At 39.9% G+C, this 22,427-nt stretch overlaps 1 protein-coding gene across 1 annotated transcript in view; it reads left to right on the top strand.

Moving 5' to 3' along the window:
• Positions 1-22,427, top strand: part of CNTNAP3 (contactin associated protein family member 3) — a 198,331-nt gene that overhangs the window by 129,341 nt on the left and 46,563 nt on the right. Inside the window, exons 12-14 of the mRNA XM_070049821.1 lie at positions 1,251-1,253; positions 1,776-1,973; positions 15,653-15,809. Coding sequence (XP_069905922.1) covers positions 1,251-1,253; positions 1,776-1,973; positions 15,653-15,809 — 358 coding nt within the window. The remainder of the gene's footprint in view (positions 1-1,250; positions 1,254-1,775; positions 1,974-15,652; positions 15,810-22,427) is intronic.

Below are 22,427 nucleotides of genomic sequence, written 5' to 3'. Positions count from 1 at the left end.
CGGGTGGGAGGGAAGTTATGGGGGGGGAAGCCATTGTAATCCATAAGCTGTACTTTGGAAATTTATATTCATTAAATAAAAGTTAAAAAAAAAAAACAGAAAAAAATAAAATAAAATAAATTATGAACAGTTTATAATAGTTATGCCCTGTCTTGGGTCTTTTACTACTGATAGCACAGTAATGATTTAGATATAATTTTATAAACACAAATGCATATTTCAACCAGGTTACTATTTATTCCTCAGAAAAAAAGAGTTTTACAGATATATTTTCACCCTTCCTTCTCAGTAAGGAGGACATATTATGTCATTTTAGCTATGCATGGGTACAAAGCTGTACTACTGAACACCAGTCTCTGAATTACTCAGAACCACGAAACCATGAGCAAGTGAAAAAAAGACATGTGATTTATTGTCCTTGATGCCCAATGTAGTATTCCATATGATTTTTCCATATTTGATTCAGTTGAAAGGCAAAAACCACAGGTGAATATAGGTAGGTAATATACAAAAGGTAATACCAAGTTATTTGAATTCTCAAAGAAAAAATGCTTTGTTAAAACATTATTAAAGGAAAATCCACACAACAGAAATTCCTCCAGGAAGAGTTAGGGCCTCTTTCAGTTAGTACAATGGGCCAAGAGATCATTTAATTTAAAAGCGCATTAGTTGTATAAGTTCACAGATCCTTTCACACATTTCTTGGGAATTATGCCTTTGCTGTCCATGGGCTCTGTGACTAGAGACTTATTCCCTCTTTGGCCCTCTATCTGTCTTCTTGTGTCATGTTAGGAGTGTGTAAGGCTATTAAATTTATCTCATGCACATTCAGGCACCATTCATTAAAAATCGTTTGATGTGAGGAGTGAAAAAGTGATTTCTCATTATAAAATCTATTATATGATTTTGATTTTTAATTCTTGGAATTTCTGAATGTTTCCCAGTCTCCTCAGTTTGGAAAGTTCCTTGGTAAAATGTGCCCTATACTAAATGTATCTTTTTTAGAGTTTTATGAACCAGACAACACCAGTGTAGTAGATCTAGAGTGACTTCAAGTCAGTTTCTTGTCCACTAATTCCCAGATAACTGTGCAAGCTCCAATAGGCCTTACTGTGCTAGGCGCCAGGTCAATTGTTGGAAACATTATAGAACCCCACGGTGTGTTTCCTCCTTTATGAGATTTGCTTTTTATTTCATCAGAGCAAATATAAGTCATCAAAGTCACGAGGATGTGTCAGGAGTTTGTTCAGCAGGTTGGCAGGCACGTGGAGGGTGGCCTCAGATACTCGGAGATTGGTTCTTCAGGGCTTGGGCTCTGGTAGAGAAACTGACACAATTAACACCTCTGTTTTACTAGGGTTGCTTCCTATGTGGGTCAAATCATCCCCAAATAGATATGTTATAAATTTTTTGATAATGAAACAAATAAACTCACATAAAAGGGAAGGAAAATACTGTTTTAAAGAGCATAAATGTATAGTCAATAACAATTTTCCCTCGTTTCCGTGTTGATGTAAGAAATGGTTATAAAAACTACAAAGTCATTGCTTATTTTATATATTTTAGACATCAACTCCGGGAAGATTTAAGTCATTTCTCCCAATGTAGTTTTCCTTACAGGCTGAGTTTTGGCTAAATACATCACTACACAAATGCAACCCAAAACTGCAAATGCTGAGTAACACAAATTTCAATTGAAAGCATAATTCAGGTAAGACTCCTACTTATCTCAGCTGCCCTGTGATGCCTCCTCTTTCCTGGTTTCTGCTGCACAGACACAGCGTGGACAGTGGTGCCACACGGCGGCCCAGACACGGTGACGGTAAGCGGCACTGCACGAGGGCTAGCGCACTCCACAACCTTCGCCTATGGGGCCGGCGCGGGCCAGCTCCGGGCAGCGGTGGTCCTAGCAGAGCGCTGTGAGCAGCAGCTGGTGCTGAGCTGCAGGGCTGCGCAGCTCACAGACGCGCAAGGTAAGAGCGGCGCTGGCTGCGGGCTTGCCTCTCCAGGGAAGGGTGTGTCAGGCAAATAGGAAGCAAGGAGAAAGGCCACGGTCATGTATGCAAGAGCTTGGTTCCAAGCCCTGACCACTCTTGGTCACTTCCCTTTAAGTGGACCACAGAGCAATAAACGGTACCGTTTTGACAACTGATAAAGGGTCAGAACTAGTGGTGTGTATTTTTTTTTTTTTTTGATCAAGGGAAATTTTGCTAATAACATGATTTAGCTTTGCAAAGATAACACATGTGTATTTCATATTCGAAATTAGGGGATATTGGCTAATTAAGGTGGGTACCATGTAATACAGTTCTTTCCAGACACCACAGGTAATCAATAATACCTACTTACACTTTCCAAAGTCCACCTGTGACATCTTGGTTTCCTCTCTTGACTGTCTTCCAGTGCCAGCATGTCCCTGTTTGTTTCTTAGCACCACCATGCCCACTTTGGTCTAGGATGAGATAAATACTGAACTTATGCTGAACTTACGCTTATTTTTTGGGCTTTTCTCTCATTTCTCCCAAGTCATCCAATGTAGATATTAACTTTCACGAACGCAAATAATCCTTAGGAACCTCTATTTGCATCCTGGGCCTCTTCTTTAAGTCAAAAGTAGACTCCTCAAGGATTCTCACCGTCTTCTACAGAATCCCCCATTGCTCCTATCATATTGTTTGTTGCAAGCAGTAAAATACTGAAGTTTGGCATTTTCTTTTAATTTAGTAATCAAAAATAGTATATATTAGCAGCCTGATAAAACCATTATTAAATTATTTATTTTTTTTTTTTGACAGGCAGAGTGGACAGTGAGAGAGAGAGAGAGACAGAGAGAAAGGTCTTCCTTTGCCATTTGTTCACCCTCCTATGGCCGCCACAGCCAGCACGCTGCAGTCGGCGCACCGCGCTGATCTGAAGCCAGGAGCCAGGTGCTTCTCCTGGTCTCCCATGGGGTGCAGGGCCCAAGCACTTGGGCCATCCTCCACTGCACTCCCACAGCAGAGAGCTGGCCTGGAAGAGGGGCAACCGGGACAGAATCCGGTGCCCCGACCGGGAATAGAACCCGGTGTGCCGGCGCCGCAAGGTGGAGGATTAGCCTAGTGAGCCACAGCGCCAGCCCATTATTAAATTTTAATCTTAAATTTTCATTTCAAACTCTTCTGTCAAAATGAATTGAAATGTCAAAATGAATTGTCTGACTGTCCTCTGTGTGGCAGGCAGGACCACTGGTGCATACCTGTCCCACCTGTCCTAACCTGCATCTCTCCTGGTCAGGCAGCCCCTGTAGAATAGGCCAGACCATATTCTTCTTCATGCTGGAGGTTTCCTGCCACATCCTCCACCTGGAACACCCCCTCGTACCTTTCCCTCTTAACCCATTGTGCTAGACAGATGCATTTCCACTTGGACCATTCCACAAGGTGAGCAGTTTCTTTTTTGGATGTCTGTGAGTCAATGTGTCCTCACAGAAAGAGCAGAGGGAGGACTGGTTCCATTTTCCAATTTCAAGTTGTATTTCAAGTTTATCACTTTGCAGCTGTGGGAAATTAGATAACTGCTTGAATTTCTGAATCCCTTGTTCCCTCTGCTGTGAAATGGGCCTCATAGTACTGCTCTCATAGAGTTTCTTACATAAATTAGATAACCCCATCAAGATCAGAAAGGAAGAAATTATCATGTCCAGTCCTCCAGTTTTTTTTTTTTTTGCATTCAGAATTAGCATTACAGAGTTTAATTATTTGTTCATCACTGTTGATTCTTAATCTGGGAACGCTTATTATAGCAATACGTTGTATTAGTTAACCAAGGAATGCAATTCTAGGAAAAAAAGAGTAATCAGTTTTCTTAAATTTTTACTTTAACTTTCAATTTTAATTTGACATGACTGGAGATCCACGTATGTTTGTGAGTAGTAATAGAATTTAAGTGTCGTTTACCCAGTTTGGACCAATGATCACATCTTGTAAAACAGCCTGACCAGTGTCATAACCAGGGTACTGACATTGATATAGTCAAGTTACACAGTATTTCCATTAGCACAGGAATCCCTCTTGTTGCCCAGTAACCATCATGCCTATTGTCTCTTCCGCTCACCAGCCCATAATCCCTGGCAAGCACCACACATATGAACTAGTCTGTAGTCTGGACACTGCACAGATCAGCAAAGAAATCCTCCCAAGGCGAGTGTTTAATTATTGTTTTCTAAGTAGCTATGTACTATTACATTCCCACCCACAGAATATGAAGATTCAGTTTCCTCTACATCCTCATTACTATTTGGATCGCTTTTTAATTTTTTTTATTTTAGCTATTCTGATAGGCATGTAGTGATATCTTTATTCTGATCTAATTTGTATCTCTCTGATGTCTGATAATATATAGTAACTTCTTCATGTGTTCATTAGCCATATCTATGTACATACTTTTCAGTGAAATATCTGTATTCTTTTATTCTTTCATTTATAAATTGGATTTTTTGGGTCTTATTTTGCTTTACTGTTTGTTGAGTTTTGAGCGTTCTTTAGATGATAGTCCTTTATTGGAAATATTATTTGCAAATAGATTTTCCTACTCTTTATCTTGTCTTATGCTCTTTTTTTTTAGTTTGACAGATAGAGATATAGACAGTGAGAGAGAGACAGAGAGAAAGGTCTTCCTTCCATTGGTTCACTCCCCAAATGGTTGTTACGGCTGGCACGCTGCACTGATCCAAAGCCAGGAGCCAAGTGCTTCTTCCTGGTCTCCCATGCAGGTGCAGAGGCCCAAGCACTTGGACCATCCTCCACTGCCCTCCAGGGCCACATCAAAGAGATGGACTGGAAGAGGAGCAATCAGGACTAGAACCTGGCGCCCATATGGGATGCCAGCACCGCAAGGTGAAGGATTAACCAAGTGAGCCATGGCTCTGGCCCCTGTCTTATGCTCTTTTAAAAATAGTTTTTATTTATTTGATAGGTAGAGTGACAGAGAGAGAGGGAGAGAGAGATCTTCCATCAGCTTGTTCACTCCCCCAAACAGCCTCAACAGAGGGGGCTGGGCCAGATAGAAGCCAGAAGACAGGAACACCAGCCTATTCTCCCACATGGGTGGCAGGGGCCCAGAAACTTATCCCATAGCTTTCCCAGGTGCATTAGCAGGGAGTTGATTCAGAAGCAGAGAAGCCAGGATTGGCACTAGTGTTCCAATACAGGATGCTGGCATCATGAGAGATAACTTTACCCACTGTGCCACAAGACTGTCCCTTTATCATACTGCTAACATGGTGTGTGTGTGTGTGTGTGTGTGTGTGTGTGTGTTTGGTTGTGGAAAAGCTGGAACTTTCTTTTTTTATTTTATTATTATTTTTTTGACAGGCAGAGTTAGACAGTGAGAGAGAGAGAGAGACAGAGAGAAAGGTCTTCCTTCCATTGGTTCACACCCCAGATGGCTGCTACAGCTGGCGTGCTGCGCCAATCCAAAGCCAGGAGCCAGGTGCTTCCTCATGGTCTCCCATGTGGGTGCAGGGCCCAAAGACTTGGGCCATCTTCCACTGCCTTCCCAGGCCACAGCAGAGAAATGGACTGGAAGAGGAGCAACCGGAGTTGCCGGCGCCACAGGCGGAGGATTAGCCTAGTGAGCTTCAGTGCCAGCCAACGTGGTGTTTTGTAGAGAAAAAGTGTAAATTGGGATAAGGCCAAATTTACCATTTTGACATTTTATGTATTGTGCATTTGTTGTCAAGTATAAGAACGTTCCCTAATCTCAGTCCCAAAGATCTTACATGTATTTTTCTAACAATTTTATGGTTTTACATTTTACTCTCCTGTGAGAGTTAGGTCAAGCCGCTCGCACACTCTCACATTCTCTTTCTCTCCTTTTGTCTCCCTCTCTCTCTTTTCTCTGTTTGCCTGTGAATATCCAAATTGTTCCAGAACAATTTGTTGAAAAAGCTCTTGTTCCTTCATTGAACTGCATTTTCAACATCAGTTGGCTATTTTTGTGTGGTGGGTCTGTTTCTGGTTTCTCAATTTGTTCTGTTAATCTGTCTATCCCTTTACAGATGCTGTAACTATGTCACAGGAAAGAGTTATTCTACCCATTTTATTCTTAATTTTCAAAGGTTGTTTAATTCAATGGCATGTGCCATTCAATATAAGGTTTTTTTTTTAACTTTTATTTAATGAATATGAATTTCCAAAGTACAGCTTATGGATTACAATGGCTTCCCCCCCATAACTTCCCTCCCACCCGCAACCCTCCCCTCTCCCACTCCCTCTCCCCTTCCATTCACATATAGATTCATTTTCAATTCTCTTTATATACAGAAGATCAGTTTAGCATATATTAAGTAAAGATTTCAACAGTTTGCTCCCACACAGAAACATAAAGTGAAAAATACTGTTTGAGTACTAGTTATAGTATTAAATCACACTGTACAGCACATTAGGACAGAGATCCTACATGAGGAGCAAATGCACAGTGGCTAAGTTGTTGACTGAACAAATTGACACTCTTGTTTATGGCATCAGCAATCACCCTAGGCTCCTGTCATGAGTTGCCAAGACTATGGAAGCCTTTTGAGTTCACTAACTCTGATCATATTTAGGTAAGGTCATACTCAGAATGGAAGTTCTCTCCTCCCTTCAGAAAAAGGTACCTCCCTCTTTGATGACCTGTTCTTTCCACTGGGATCTCACTCACGGAGATCTTTCATTCAGGTTTTTTTGTTTTGTTTTTTTGGTTTTTTTTGTTTTGTTTTGTTTTGTTTTGTTTTGTTTTGTTTTTGTTTTGTTTTGTTTTGCCAGAGTGTCTTGGCTTTCCATGCCTGAAATACTCTCGTGGGCTTTTCAGCCAGATCCACATGCCTTAAGGGCTGATTCTGAGGCCAGAGTGCTATTTAGGACATCTGCCATTCTATGAGTCTGCTGTGTATCCCGCTTCCCATGTTGGATTGTGCTCTCCCTTTTTATTCTATCAGTTAGTATTTGCAGACACTAGTCTTGTCTATGTGATCCTCTTGGCTCCTAGTCCTATCATCATGATCAATTGTGAACAGAAATTGATCACTGGGACTAGTGAGATGGCATTGGCACATGCCACCTTGATGGGATTGAACTGGAATCACCTGGCATGTTTCCAACTCCACCGTTTGGGGCAAGTCCGCTTGAGCATGTCCCAAATTGCACATCTCTTCCCTCTCTTATTCCCACTCTTATATATAACAGCGATCACCCTTCAGTTAAGTTTCAACACTTAAGAATAACTGTGTATTGATTACAGTATTCAACCAAAAGTATTAAGTAGAACAAACAAAAAAAATACTAAGAAGGATAACATATTAAGTTGTTCATCAACAGTCAGGGCAAGGGCTGATCAAGTCACCGTTTCTCATAGTGTTCATTTCACTTTAACAGGTTTCCTTTTTGGTGCTCGGTTAGTTGTCACAGATCAGGGAAAATATATGATATTTGTCCCTTTGGAACTGGCTTATTTCACTCAGCATAATGTTTTCCAAATTCCTAACAGGGATCACTTTTCAGTTAAAATTTAAACACCTAAGAATAATTGTGTGTTAATTACAGAGTTCAACCAATAGTACTAGAACAAAAAAAAAATACTAACATGAATAAAGTATTACATTGTACATCAACAGTCAGGAAAAGAGCTGATCAAGTCATTGTTTTTTAGTGTCCATTTCACTTCAACAAGTTTCCCCTTTGGTGCTCAGTTAGTTGTTGCCGATCAGGGAGAACATATGATATTTGTCCCTTTGGGACTGGCTTAGTTCACTCAGCATGATGTTTTCCAGACGCCTCCATCTTGTTGCAAATGACTGGGTTTCATTGTTTTTGACTACTCTATAGTATTCTATAGAGTACATATCCCATAATTTCTTTTTCCAGTCTACTGTTGATGGGCATTTGGGTTGGTTCCAGGTCTTAGCTATTGTGAATTGAGCTGCAATAAACATCAATGTGCAGACAGCTTTTTAATAAACGTGTCTATGCTTGAAAGAATCTTTCTGGACTAAGAGTCAAAGGGAGCACATAAACAAGTCTAGTACCTGCTAATACTAACCAATAGAATAAATAAAGGGGAGAGTGATCCAACATGGGAAGCGAGATACTCAGCAGACTCATAGAATGGCGGATGTCCTAAACAGCACTCTGGCCTCAGAATCAGCCTTAAAGGCATGTGGATCTGGCTCCATCAATGTTTTAAAAATTAATAGAACAATTTTAGGTTTATCTACTATTTATAATAATAATAATTTTATTTATTTATTTATTAATATAATAATTTTAGGTTGATCTACTATTTCTATATTATTATTAACTAAATTCCACAGTATGCATTAGGGTTCACTCATGTTATACATTTGGTATTGTGGATTTATATAAACATATGATGTTATGTATTCATTATGCTGCCATACAGAATAGTTTCACTGCCTGTAATCTCTCTTGTGCTCTAACTATTCATCATTTCCATCTTACTCCTCACCACACTTTCCCTCTTGAAACCTTTGCAGCTGACTTTCTACAGTTCTATAGTTCTGGCTGTTCCAGAATGTCATATTGTAGCTGTCTTTTCAGAATGGCTTCTTTCACTTTAGAATATGCATTTAAAGTTTTTCCATGGTATTTGTTTGTTTTGCGGCCTAATAGCCTGTTTATTTGTATCACTAAATAATAACCCACTGGATGTTATGTGCCACGGTTTGTTTTTTCAGTCACCTATTGAAGGACGTTTTGATTGCTTCTAATTTGGGGTAATGGCAAGTAAAGCTGCTGTGAATATTTATGTGCATGTTTTATGTGGGCGTACATTTTCAACTAATTTGAGGATACCTAGGAATACAATTGCTAGATCTTGTGGTCAGACTTTTTTACTTATTAAGAAAGTACAAAATGTCTTCCAAAGTAAATAAATAAATCTTTAAAAAACTCATCAACATACCCAAGATTACTTTTGATTTTTTTCTGTTTGATTTCTAAAAGTTTTGTAGTGTACATTTAGATCTATAATCCATTTTGAGCTAATTTTTGTTGAATTGTAAAGTTCCTTTTGTTTGTGCATGGGGATGTTCAGTTTGCTGAAAATACAATATCCTTTCTTCATTGACAGCCTTTGCTCTTTTTCATAGACCTATTGATACTTTTGTATCAATATTATTTCTGACTTCATTGCATTCCATTGATCTATTTGTCTATTTTTTCATTGCCATGGTGTGTTGAATATCATATCTTTAGAGTTAGTCCTCAAGTCAAGTAGCGTTGGTCTCTGACTTTGTTCTTAATTCTTCAGAGGACTGCTGGCTATTATGGGTCTTGTCTCTCTTTATACACTTTAGGATCAGATCCTCAATATTCACAAAGCAATTTGCAGATATTTCATATTTAATTTGGCAAAGTGTATATTTTTCCATCTTTTTACTTTTTAACCTACTAATGTTGTTGAATTAGAAGTGGAACATTGGCTGGCGCCATGGCTCAATAGGCTAATCCTCCACCTTGCGGTGCTGGCACACCGGGTTCTAGTCCCGGTCAGGGCGCTGGATTCTGTCCCAGTTGCCCCTCTTCCAGGCCAGCCCTCCACTATGGCCCAGGAGTGCAGTGGAGGATGGCCCAAGTGTTTGGGCCCTGCACCCACATGGGAGACCAGGAGAATCACCTGGCTCCTGGCTTTGGATCAGCCCAATGCGCCGGCTGCAGCGTGCAGGCCGCGGGGGCTATTGGAGGTTGAACCAATGGCAAAAGGAAGACCTTTCTCTCTGTCTCTCTCTCACTGTTCACTCTGCCTGTCAAAAATAAAAATAAATAAATGAAAAAATAAAAAAATAAAAAAAGTGGAACATAATAATTCTGTCATTTTTTAAAAATGTACTTTACCAATCTCTTCTTTTTAATTAGTATATTTTAATCATGTACGTCTAGGTCGGCGCCATGGCTCACTAGGCTAATCCTCCAGCTACGGCACCGGTACTCTGAGTTCTAGTCCCGGTTGGGGTGCCAGATACTATCCTGGTTGCTCCTCTTCCAGTCCAGCTCTCTGCTGTGGCCCGGGAAGGCAGTGGAGGATGACCCAAGTGCTTGGACCCTGCACCCGCATGGGAGACCAGGAGGAAGCACCTGGCTCCTGGCTTCGGATTGGTGCAGCGCGCCAGCCATAGCAGCCATTTGAAGGGTGAACCAACAGAAGGAAGACCTTTCTCTCTGTCTCTCTCTCTCTCACTGTCTAACTCTGCCTGTCAAAAAAAATCATCTATGTATAAAGTATGTATAAACATGTGAGTGCTTAAGTCTTCCATTTCATCATTTATTTTGTTGTTTTCTCAATTTCTCATTTCTCTACCTTTTTCAATTTATTGTAATACTTTTTTTAGTAATCTGCCTTGATTTATAATGTTTTTTAGTGCTTGGTGTAGTTTCTTACTGATAAGTAATACTACAATATAAGTTTGTGACTTATTACATCAATTTATAAAATTTTAGCACTTAGAATTAAATGTGAAAAAAAAAAGAATTAAATGTGGAGTTTTTACTTCCATTTAGATTATTTGTCCTTCCAATTTCTATGTATCATTTTCTTTAATATCAGATAGTATGGTAACTTTGTATCAGTTATCATATATCATTTCAAAAATTAGTAAGGTGGGTAGTTTATTGCATTTACTTATTTTTTTACTGATTTTTTTTCTGCTCTTTCCATTGTTTTGGTTTTTTGTTCACTACTGTTCATGGATTCCTTCTTCAATTATTTTCTTTCTGCTTGTAAATCTTCCTTTAGTCATTCTTTTGGGAATTGTCTATTTGAAACAAATTCATCTTGAGTTTTTATTGACCTTTCATTTGGGTTTTTTGAAGATTTATTTATTTATTTAAAGTCAGAGTTACAGAGAGAGATGGAGAGAGAGAGAGAGAGGTCTTCTATCTACTGGTTCATTCCCCAAGTGGCCACCATGGGCTGGGTTGGTCCAGGTCAAAACCTGGAGTCAGGAGCTTTATCCAGATCACCCACATGGGTATCAGGGGTCCAAATACTTGGGCTGTCTTCTGCTGCTTTTCCCAGGCCATTAGCAGGAAGCTGGATCAGAAATGGAGCCTCCAAGACATGACCCAGCACCCATATGGGATGCTGATGTCACAGGCAGTGCCTTTACCCACTACACCAGAACGACACCCCCTACATTTTACTCTTGAAGGATAGTTTCCTTGGATGCAGAATTTTTAGCTTTGCTTCTAGCCCTCAAAAAATTTTGCCATTTCAATTTCTATGATTTCAAATGAGTAATCTATCATTCAAATTTGTATTTTGTAGGTGGGCTTTTGGTCTAATGGTTAAGATGCAGGCTAAGACACCCATGTCCCATAACAGAGTGACTGGTTTCAATACCTGGCTCCCACTCTTGACTCTAGCTTCCTGCTGGTGCAGGCTCTGGGAGGCAGAGGTGATGGCTCCTGAAAACTAGGTTGGAGATTTGGATTGAGTTCCTGGCTTCTAGCTTCAGTCCCAGCTCCTGGCCCAGGGCCACTGGGGGCATTTGGTAAATCACCAGAAGATGGTAACTTTGTCTGTCTGTGTCTCTCTGTCTTCTCTCTCTATCTCTCTGTCTTTATGTGTGTGGATGGTGTGTGTTTCTGCCTCTAAAATAAATAAATTTTTTTAAGGGAAAGGGTTTATTGGGGAACACCCTACAGACCGGAGTGAAGGGGCGGCGAAGGAAAAAGAGAAGGAGACTGTAAGAGAGAGAGACAGAGAGGGGGCAGAAGAGAGACGAGAGAAGGAGAGGAGCCAAGAGAGGCCAAGAGAGCGCAGGAGAGAAGGACCAAGAGAGCACGTGTGCAGGAACAGGCCCTTTTAAAACTTTGCCTGAGGGTGGGCAGGGAAGCAGGAGCAGCAAATCCCATTAGGATGGGGGTGGAGCCTGGCACAGGTAGCTGGGCCATGTGGCCACCTGGCTAAAACTGCGCCAGTTTCCTAACATTCCCCCCTTTTGTTTTTTATAAAGCAGGGTTTGTATGGGGTTACATTAGTCCCAGAAGTCCAGGAGGGGTAGAGGGACAATGATCTGTCTTTAGAGCTACTTCCTGCTGACACGGGGCGATGAGGTACTCTTCGCTGGCATGGGGCAATGTCTCAGGCCGCTGTCTCCTGGGTGGGGAGCCAAGTAAATCCTTGTAGCAGCATTTGGTTGACTGCTTGGTTGTTGAAGGCTTTGGTTTGTTCCATTATAACCTGCTGTAAACACTGTAGTATAAAAACAGGGTGAGAATAGTAACCAATGATCCTAAGAATAGCATTAACCAGGTAATGAGAGGATTTCAGAGAGAGGAAATTGGGGGTGGGGGGGGTGTCTCTGGACCCTTATGGGGACAGGATGTGCTTTCAGCTGATTCCAGCCAAGACTGGGAGAAAGGTCACTCAACTTTTGTAGGTAGCGGGGTTTGTCTGTCTTTGGGCCAGGCCAAAGCCAAGAGCCTGTAACTCCATCTGGATTCCTCACAAAGATGCAGAGGCCCAATTAGTTAGGCCATCTTCCTTTACCTTCCCAGGTATATTAACAGGGAGCTGGTTTGGAAGCAGAGCAGCAGAGATCTGAATTGTGCTCACATGGAATGATGGCATCATAGACAGTGGCTTAACCTGCCATACAATACCGGCCCCATCAAGATCTTTTCTTTGTATTTGGTTTTCAAAAGTTTTCTGGGTGTTTTTAAGGTTTATCCTTTCTGGAATTTATACTTCTTGGATTTGTGGGTATGTGTCTTTCACTGCGTTTGGGAAATTTGCAGCCAATATTTCTTCATTCTTTCAGTCCCACTTCCTTCTTCAGCTTCCAAATGCTAAATCTTTTGTTAATGTCCATTAGTTCCTTGATGGTTCTCTTTTTAATTTTCTATTTTCCTTGTTTTGGTCAGAGTGAATATAATCTGTTGATCTGTCTTCAAATTTTCTGATTCTGGCCTCTTCTTCACTCCATTTTGAACCCTTTCAGTGAATTTTGTTTTAAGTGTATGTTTCTTTTTGATTTCTGTAATTTCCATTAGATTTTTTTGTGACTTCTCTTCTTTCCAGTTTTCATTTTTTGAAGGGAATTTGTAATTGCATGTCTAATTATTTTTAAATGATGGTTGTCCTTAAAATCTTTGTCAGATAGTTCTAGCCCAGTTCATCCTCACTGTTAGTGTCAGTTGATGGTATTTGGCAATAAAATTATGACTCTGTTGGTTTGGCATGATTGGTGATTTTTCCAGTGGTTATGAAGTAGGTAGGCATACAGGCTTAAATTGATAAGGTTTGTGAGCTGGAAGACCACTTCTTTACCACACCCCTGTGTGACCTCTTGCCCCTACCTGGCCACACCTTAGTGCCCACCAGCCAATCAGGTTAATTAGCTACTCCCCTTTGAGAGTGGATTAAAAGCCAGGAATAGGGTGTGTCCGCCCCTTTCCTCCATTTCTCTCTCCCTGGCCTCTTGCCAGAAGGGGGCTGCCTGTAGCCCTGCACCTCCAGGACGCATGGCCTTCAGGCCACCTGCCCCATGCTTCCTGGTCTAGATGCTCTTCCATGTGGTTGGTTCCTGGTACACGGTATGAACCCAGATTTACCTCCTCTCTTAAATAAAGCTTTCACTCTCCTATGCATCTTTCGCACTAAATAAAAATTTAAAATGTACCATGCTTGCAAACTGATGAAATCTTTACTTAATATATACTAAATCAATCTTCTGTATATAAAGATAATTGAAAATGAATCTTGATGTGAATGGAAGGGAGAGAGAGCGGGAGATGGGAGGGGTGCAAGTGGGAGGGAAATTATGGGGGGGGGAGCCATTGTAGTCCATAAACTGTACTTTGGAAAATTATATTTACTAAATAAAAAAAAAGAAAAAAAAATGTACCATGCTGCCTTGTTCATTTATGCCGGTATTTAGAATTCTACTCTAAATATCTGGCAAGAACCCATTTGGGTTTATTAATATTGGGGATTTATTAAGAAGTGTATGGTGATATCGAATGACACCCCAAATCCCGATAACATATGTGGCACCCCAGATGGTATTTCTGGGGAATTTTATGAGACCACATTTTCGTATATATTTTAGGGGGCCAAATTCCAATATCAGTTGTGTTCTGGAAATCTCGATTTTGGTAATTGTGTGAGAAGACTTTGTTTCCTATTTAAGTTTTTGTTTTAATGGACCGCCACTGTCCTTAGATTTAGTGTAAAGACTTTGGCCTATTTTATGGGCTGTGGTTCCAGTAATAATCTAATTTTATTCCCCTGTAGCACTATTTTGTTCAGTTTGCTTCAGCTTTATTACTCAAGCCCCTGTTGCTCCCTACTTGGTGCTTAAAGGAGCAGAAAGGAATGGATGTCCATATATCTCAGCCCACAGCACAACTGCTTTCCAATTGTTCTAACTTCACTGGGATGTGCACCCTGACCACGCCAAGCAGCAACTTCTGTCCTGATATATGGTTCTGTTGACGTGATGCAGAGTCTGCCTCTATTTCTTAATCATTTCACTGTTGAGGAAGAGATGGTGCTGAACGTCTGTGCTAATCACAACAGACATAAAGGCACTCAGTTTTGGGGCATAAGGTTTACCTCAGGGATGAAGAAGGCCTATTAACATTGTTTCTTTGGCCTCCAAATAAGAAGGCAGGCCATGCAATGAAGGAAATCACTTCAAAAAATTTATATCTTGACAGGGAGTACTGTATCTTTCTAAATGTTTAATATACAGATAATGTTCTGAGAAAAGTAGATGTGGTGATTGTCGCTCCCCGTCTTCGTGGAGGAACGACACAGGACCCTGCGTTGTTCTTTTGTCTGCTCGGCCCTCCCCGGGTTTGCTGCTGGTTCTTCCCGGGTTGGCTACCGTCCCTTCCACCTCCGTGGAAGGGTGGTTCCCCCTGGCCACTTTCCCCGCTTCCGCGGGGGAGCGGCACCGCCGGCCGGCTCTCTCGGGGGCTGCACAGGTGTTCCTTCAGATAGATGTTCCCCTTAGATGTTCCTGGTGCATGTTGTCTCTCTCCTCCTTTATAGTCCTCTTCCGCCAATCCCAACTCTGCTACCCACACGCCGAGTATGCTGCTCTCCTCCAATCAGGAGCAGGTCCTGCTGCTTATTGGTTGAACTGGAGGCAGCTGTGTAGAAGCTGTTTCTCCCTTCTCAGCGCCATATTGTGGGAGAGCAGATGAATAGAATAAGTCTTAATTCCAGTAACTTAGTCTAGTCTGGGTTGCTCCCCACAGTGATGAGCTAAATCAATGACTTTGTTTAACATTAAACATGCTCAATGAGTATTTCATCATTTCAAATTTTATCTTTAGTGTATAAATTTCTATTATTATTTTGGTGGGCTATGTTCTCAAATGTCCTTTGTGTGGAAAGTATGTAATGTCATTCCATAAATGTTAAGGACTCATTTTTAATAAACTAAAATAGATGAGGATTGTTTAGGTTTAGATATTGAAATATTGGAAGAAAAATGGGTAGGTTAAAATGCTTAAGGAAACATGTTTATTGCAGAGTAAAACATACATTCTCATTTTCTCTACCTCCTCACACTCAGTCACTTTAAACTTGAAAATAAAGGGGAGTTGCTGGCAATGGGAGGAAAAGTAGATATCACCATATCACCTTTCTCATCCTTGTCTTTCAGATGGAAGCCCACTGAGCTGGTGGAGTGGAAGAACCAATGAAACACTCATGTACTGGGGAGGCTCTCAGCCTGATGCTCAAAGATGTACTTGTGGATTAGAAGGCAACTGCTCCGGTTCCCAGTATCACTGCAACTGTGATGCTGACTGGAATGCATGGTGATTTCCACATGATTTCCCTGCACAAAAAATGTAGTTCATATTCCTTAATTATGCATAGTTAGTTAAATATCAGACAAGCTGTCAAAAAGTAGAATGAAATATGATCAATTAATCTAAAGATTAAATTTCATGACTGAAGATTTACTGCACTGTGAATACTATGTATGGTGCATTTTATCCTTCTTGAAATGGAAAAACCTACTAAGTTGTCTTTCAATTCAATTGAATTTAATTAATCTAATAGTCATACAGCACAGTACACTCAGCAATAATTCAAAAGGTGATTTCCTCAAAATCTTTGTGTTAAATAGATTTGGGGTAAAATACTATATTTCCTATCATTCTTTTAGTAATGCACAGTAACCTTCTGAGAGGCCTTATACATCAGGACAGTTTATTTTGTTAAATCAGCAATTTGCTACACTCATTAAATTCTTCTTTAGTGCAATACCAAGGCATCAGGAACTCAGTATTGTGGAGACAGTTTGGAACAACTAACACATGGGATTTTAGGGATTTTAAAATTGTATTTGAATCTCTTTTTTTTGAGCAGAATTCCCTTGTGTACATTGCAATGTCTCCTTTCTTAGGAGTCATTGGTCATCTTTTAGATTATTCTTAGAAGTTTTATTTGTTACTTATGGGGTGAAACTGTTTAAAATCTCTAGATTCATGTAAGCAATTTAAACTTTTTTTCATAAAACAACTAGACTCTGTATAATATATTCTTTAAGAATTTTTCATAGTTAATACAGATGTCAATATAGTTGGGTCGGCGTAAGACATCGAATATAATCAACAATTTGATTCCTGGAAATTGAGTTTATTATATTGTCTATATGGTATTCTACTTAGTTGGCATAAAAAAGGCTGTTTTGCATCAGTTAAGAAATACTGTTGAATTTGAAAAGCACACTTAAATAGACTGGAGCATATAATTAGAATATATACTATATGTTTGCATGGAGATTATACTCTTCCTGAAGAGTTACAAAATGGTTGTACACTGTGGCCAGGGAGTGCAGTGGAGGATGGCCCAGGTGCTTGGGCCCTGCACCCCATGGGAGACCAGGAAAAGCACCTGGCTCCTGGCTCCTGCCATCAGATCAGCGCGGTGCACAGGCCGCAGCGCGCCGGCAGCGGTGGCCACTGGAGGGTGAACCAACGGCAAAGGAAGACCTTTCTCTCTGTCTCTCTCTCTCTCTCACTGTCCACTCTGCCTGTCCAAAAAAAAAAAAAAAAATGGTTGTACAGGTTTATGAGATGGTCCTTTTCAATTATTTAATATTCAGTCCTAATACAGCTTTATCTCATCTTAAAAACTGAATGCAATTTTAGTAGTGAGAAAAGAATCCTGACCCATAGTTTTAAATTTGGTCACCAGTAATTCCCAATCTTAGGTAACCCTTCATCAGTTAAAATATCTTTGTAAAAATTAATATGTATGCTATGAGAGCCTAATGACATTTGTTAGCTTGGGACTCCATAATGAGGCAAATAGCCAGATTCACGTTTTCTTTTTTTTTTAAACTTTTATTTAATGAATATAAATTTCCAAAGTACGATTTATGGATTACAATGGCTTCCCCCCCATACCGTCCCTCCCACCCACAACCCTCCCCTTTCCCACTCCCTCTCCCCTTCCATTCACATCAAGATTCATTTTCAATTATCTTAATATACAGAAGATCAGCTTAGTATACATTAAGTAAGGATTTCAACAGTTTGCTCAAACACAGAAACATAAAGTGAAAAATAATAGATGATTTTTTTTAAATGATGATGAAATCAGATCAGACCTATTGTCATGTTTAATCCCAGTGAGAGTCAAGTTGGGAGTTGATAATTTCTTTTTATTTTTTTACAGAGGATTAGTTTAGTATACATTAAGTAAAGATTTCAACAGTTTGCACCCCCATAGAAACACAAAGTGAAATATATTGTTTGAGTACTTGTTATAGCATTAAATCTCAATGCACAACACATTAAGGACAGAGATCCTACATGAGGAGTAAGTGCACAGTGACTCCTGTTGTTGACTTTACCAATTGACACTCCTGTCTATGGCATCAGTAATCTCCCTATGCTCCAGTCATGAGTTTCCAAGGCTATGGAAGCCCTCTGAGTTCTCCGACTCTTATCTTGTTTAGACAAGGTCATAGTCAAAGTGGAGGTTCTCTCCTCCCTTCAGAGAAAGGTACCTCCTTCTTTGAAGACCTGTTCTTTCCACTGGGATCTCACTCACAGAGATCTTTTGCCAGAATGTCTTGGCTTTCCATGCCTGAAATACTCTCATGGGCTTTTCAGCCAGATCGGAATGCCTTTAGGGCTGATTCTGAGGCCAGAGTGCTATTTAGGACATCTGCCATTCTATGAGTCTGCTGAGTATCTCACTTCCCATGTTGGATCACTCTCCCCTTTATTTATTCTATCTGTTAGTGTTAGCAGGTACTAGACTTGTTTATGTGCTCCCTTTGACTCTTAGTCCTTTCATTATGATCAATTGTGAACTGAAATTGATCACTTAGACTAGTGAGATGGCATTGGTACATGCCACCTTGATGGGATTGAATTGGGAATCCACTGGTATGTTTCTAACTCTACCATTTGGGGCAAGTCAGCTTGAGCATGTCCCAAATTATACATCTCTTCCCTCTCTTATTCTCACTCTTATGATTAACAGGGATCACATTTCAGTTAATTTTCAACACTTAAGAATAACTGTGTATTAATTACAGAATTAAACCAGTCATATTAAGTAGAACAGACAAAAAACTACTAAGAGGGATAATGTATTAAGTTGTTCATTAACAGTCAGGGCAAGGGCTGATCAAGTCACCGTTTCCCATAGTGTCCTTTTCACTTCAACAGGTTTCCTTTTTGGTGTTCAGTCAGTTGTCACTGATCAGGGAGAACATATGGTATTTGTCCCTTTGGGACTGGCTTATTTCACTCAGCATGATGTGTTCCAGATTCCTCCATTTTGTTGCAAATGACTGGATTTCATTGTTTCTTACTGCGGTATAGTATTCTAAAGAGTACATATCCCATAATTTCTTTATCCAGTCTACCGTTGATGGGCATTTGGGTTGGTTCCAGGCCTTAGCTATTGTGAATTGAGCTGCAATAAACATTAGGGTGCAGACCGCTTTTTTGTTTGCCAATTTAAATTCCTTTGGGTAAATTCCAAGGAGTGGGATGGCTGGGTCAAATGGTAGGGTTATCTTCAGGTTTCTGAGGAATCTCCAGACTGACTTCCATAGTGGCTTGACCAGTTTGCATTCCCACCAACAGTGGGTTAGTGTCCCTTTTTCCCCACATCCTCGCCAGCATCTGTTGTTGGTAGATTTCTGCATGTGAGCCATTCTAACCGGGGTGAGGTGAAAGCTCATTGTGGTTTTGATTTGCATTTCCCTGATTGCTAGCGACCTTGAACATTTTTTCATGTGCCTGTTGGCCATTTGGATTTCCTCTTTTGAAAAATGTCTCTTGAGGTCCTTGGCCCATCTCTTAAGTGGGTTGTTGGTTTTGTTTTTGTGGAGTTTCTTGATCTCTTTGTAGATTCTGGTTATTAACCCTTTATCTGTTGCATAGTTTGCAAATATTTTTTCCCATTCTGTCGGTTGTCTCTTCACTCTCCTGACTGTTTCTTTTGCAGTACAGAAACTTCTCAATTTGATGCAATCCCAATAGTTGATTTTGGCTTTGACTGCCTGTGCCTCCCGGGTCTTTTCCAGAAATTCTTTGCCTGTGCCTATATGTTGAAGGGTTTCTCCAATGTTCTCTAGTAACTTGATGGTGTCAGGTCGTAGATTTAGGTCTTTAATCCATGTTGAGTAGATTTTTGTGTAAGGTGTAAGGTAGGGGTCTTGCTTCATGATTCTGCATGTGGAAATCCAGTTTTCCCATCACCATTTATTGAATAGACTGTCCTTGCTCCAGGAATTAGTTTTAGATCCTTGATCAAATATAAGTTGGCTGTAGATGTTTGGGTTGATTTCTGGTGTTTCAATTCTGTTCCATTGGTCTATCCATCTGTTTCTGTACCAGTACCATGCTGTTTTGATTACAACTGCCCTGTAGTATGTCCTGAAATCTGGTATTGTGATGCCTCTGGCTTTGTTTTTGTTGTACAAGATTGCTTTAGCTATTCGAGGTCTCTTGTGCCTCCATATAAATTTCAGCACCATTTTTTCCAGATCTGAGAAAAATGTCTTTGGTATCTTGATTGGGATTGCATTGAATCTATAAATTGCTTTTGGGAGAATGGACATTTTGATGATATTGATTTTTCCAATCCATGAGCATGGAAGATTTTTCCATTTCTTTGTATCCTCTTCTATTTCTTTCTTTAAGGTTTTGTAATTTTCATCATAGAGATCTTTAATGTCCTTGGTTAAGTTTATTCCAAGGTATTTGATTGTTTTTGTAGCTATTGTGAATGGGATTGATCTTAGAAGTTCTTCCTCAGCCATGGCATTGTCTGTGTATACAAAGGCTGTTGATTTTTGTGCATTGATTTTATACCCTGCTACTTTGCCAAAATCTTCTATGAGTTCCAATAGTCTCTTAGTAGAGTACTTTGGGTCCCCTAAATAAAGAATCATGTCATCTGCAAAGAGGGATAGTTTGAGTTCTTCCTTCCCAATTTGTATCCCTTTAATTTCTTTTTCTTGCCTAATAGCTCTGGCTAGAACCTCCAGAACTATATTGAATAGCAGTGGTGAAAGTGGACATCCCTGTCTGTTACCAGATCTCAGTGGAAATGCTTCCAACTTTTCCCCATTCAATAGGATGTTGGCTGTGGGTTTTTCATAGATTGCTTTGATTGTATTGAGGAATGTTCCTTCCAAACCCAGTTTGCTTAGAGTTTTCATCATGAATGGGTGTTGTATTTTATCAAATGCTTTCTTGGCATCTATTGAGATAATCATATGGTTTTTCTTCTGCAGTCTGTTAATGTGGTGTATCACATTGATTGTCTTGCGCACATTAAACCATCCCTGCATACCAGGGATAAATCCCACTTGGTCTGGGTGGATGATCTTTCTGATGTGTTGTTGCATTCTATTGGCGAGAATTTTATTGAGGATTTTTGCATCTATGTTCATCAGGGATATTGGTCTGTAATTTTCTTTCAGTGCTGCATCTTTTTCCGGCTTAGGAATTAAGGTGATGCTGGCTTCATAGAAAGAATTTGGGAGAATTCCCTCTTCTTCGATTGTTCTGAATAGTTTGAGAAGAAATGGGATTAGTTCTTCTTTAAATGTCTGGTAGAATTCAGCAGTGCAGATTCACGTTTTCTTGAAGGGCATCTGTACTCATGAAAAAATGTTCCTTTTCCTGCATCCATAGATTTTCTGATTGTTCAGGGGAACCTTTAGATCACTAGCTATTCCTACCTCAATTCTCTGCAGATCAGATCAGAGAGATTTGGCAGGGTCTTGAGTGATGCAGAATAGTATATGCTCATATCCTAGTGATTTTATAATGTAGTTTGAATTATTATGGCTTTTTTAAGTTATAAAACACACTGGAGGGTGAACCAACGGCAAAAGGAAGACCTTTCTCTCTGTCTCTCTCTCTCACTGTCCACTCTGCCTGTCAAAAAATAAAAAAAAAATAAAAAAATAAAAAAAAACACTATCAATATTAAGCACCTACCTGTTTTTTTCTTTTAAATTTGAATATTAGAGGGACAAGGAGAGAAAGAGATCTTCCATCTGCTGATTCACTCTCCAACTGCACACAATAGCCAGGGAAGGCCTGGAGGCAGAAATCTTTAGTTCAATCCAAGTCTCCCAAATGAAGGGCAGGGACTCAGTACTTGAGTCATCCCCTGCTGCCTCCCTTGTTGTAGGTTGTCAAAAAATAGAAATCCAGAGCAGAAACTATAGGAGAACCCAGGCACTCTAAAATAGAATAGGAACATCTCAATTGTCTTCTTAACCCCTGTGACAAACGCCCACCCTTTAAGTTAATACATTAACATAGACTTCACATTAGTCATTTGTATCGAGTGACCTCCCTACCTACTGAGTAGAGAGGAGAGGAACAGGAGAAATAATTGATTCAAGTCCTCTCACACCCTCAGCCTTGTCTGCTTCAGTTAGTAAAGTGTGACAGAGACCCAGGCTTTTCCTTTGAAAGAAAGTTTAGGAGGGAAGCAGAAAGACAAAGTCAAAACCCATCCTAATTTCAAAAACGGGGAGGGTGAGGTCATTTGCTTTTTAAACTTATTCACTTTGATGCTCCCAGGAGACAGAGCTTATTCAACAAGAATGTAAGAACATAACTAATTCTTTCATGATGTATTTTGTAAATGAAGGTGTGTAATGGATGGGATGCATAGATAGGGGATTCCAATTTCTCTTTTAATTTTCTGGACAAGTGAAATTAATTTTTATCAGTTTTTAAAATGAAATTTACCAATATCATAAAAATTTTCTAATTAAAGTTAGAAGTAAAATTGGAAATATCTGTCATTGTGATAGTATTCATTGATTTATAGAAATAAGAATCTCAATCATGGTTTTTATTTAGTCTTTTAAATTTTTTTTAAGAAATACAAATGTCATAAATACAACTTTAGGGATATAGTTATTCTTCCCACCA

This window comes from Oryctolagus cuniculus, chromosome 10, assembly GCF_964237555.1.
Source record: "Oryctolagus cuniculus chromosome 10, mOryCun1.1, whole genome shotgun sequence".
NCBI lineage: Eukaryota > Metazoa > Chordata > Mammalia > Lagomorpha > Leporidae > Oryctolagus > Oryctolagus cuniculus.
This window is presented reverse-complemented; position numbering and strand designations above follow the sequence as displayed.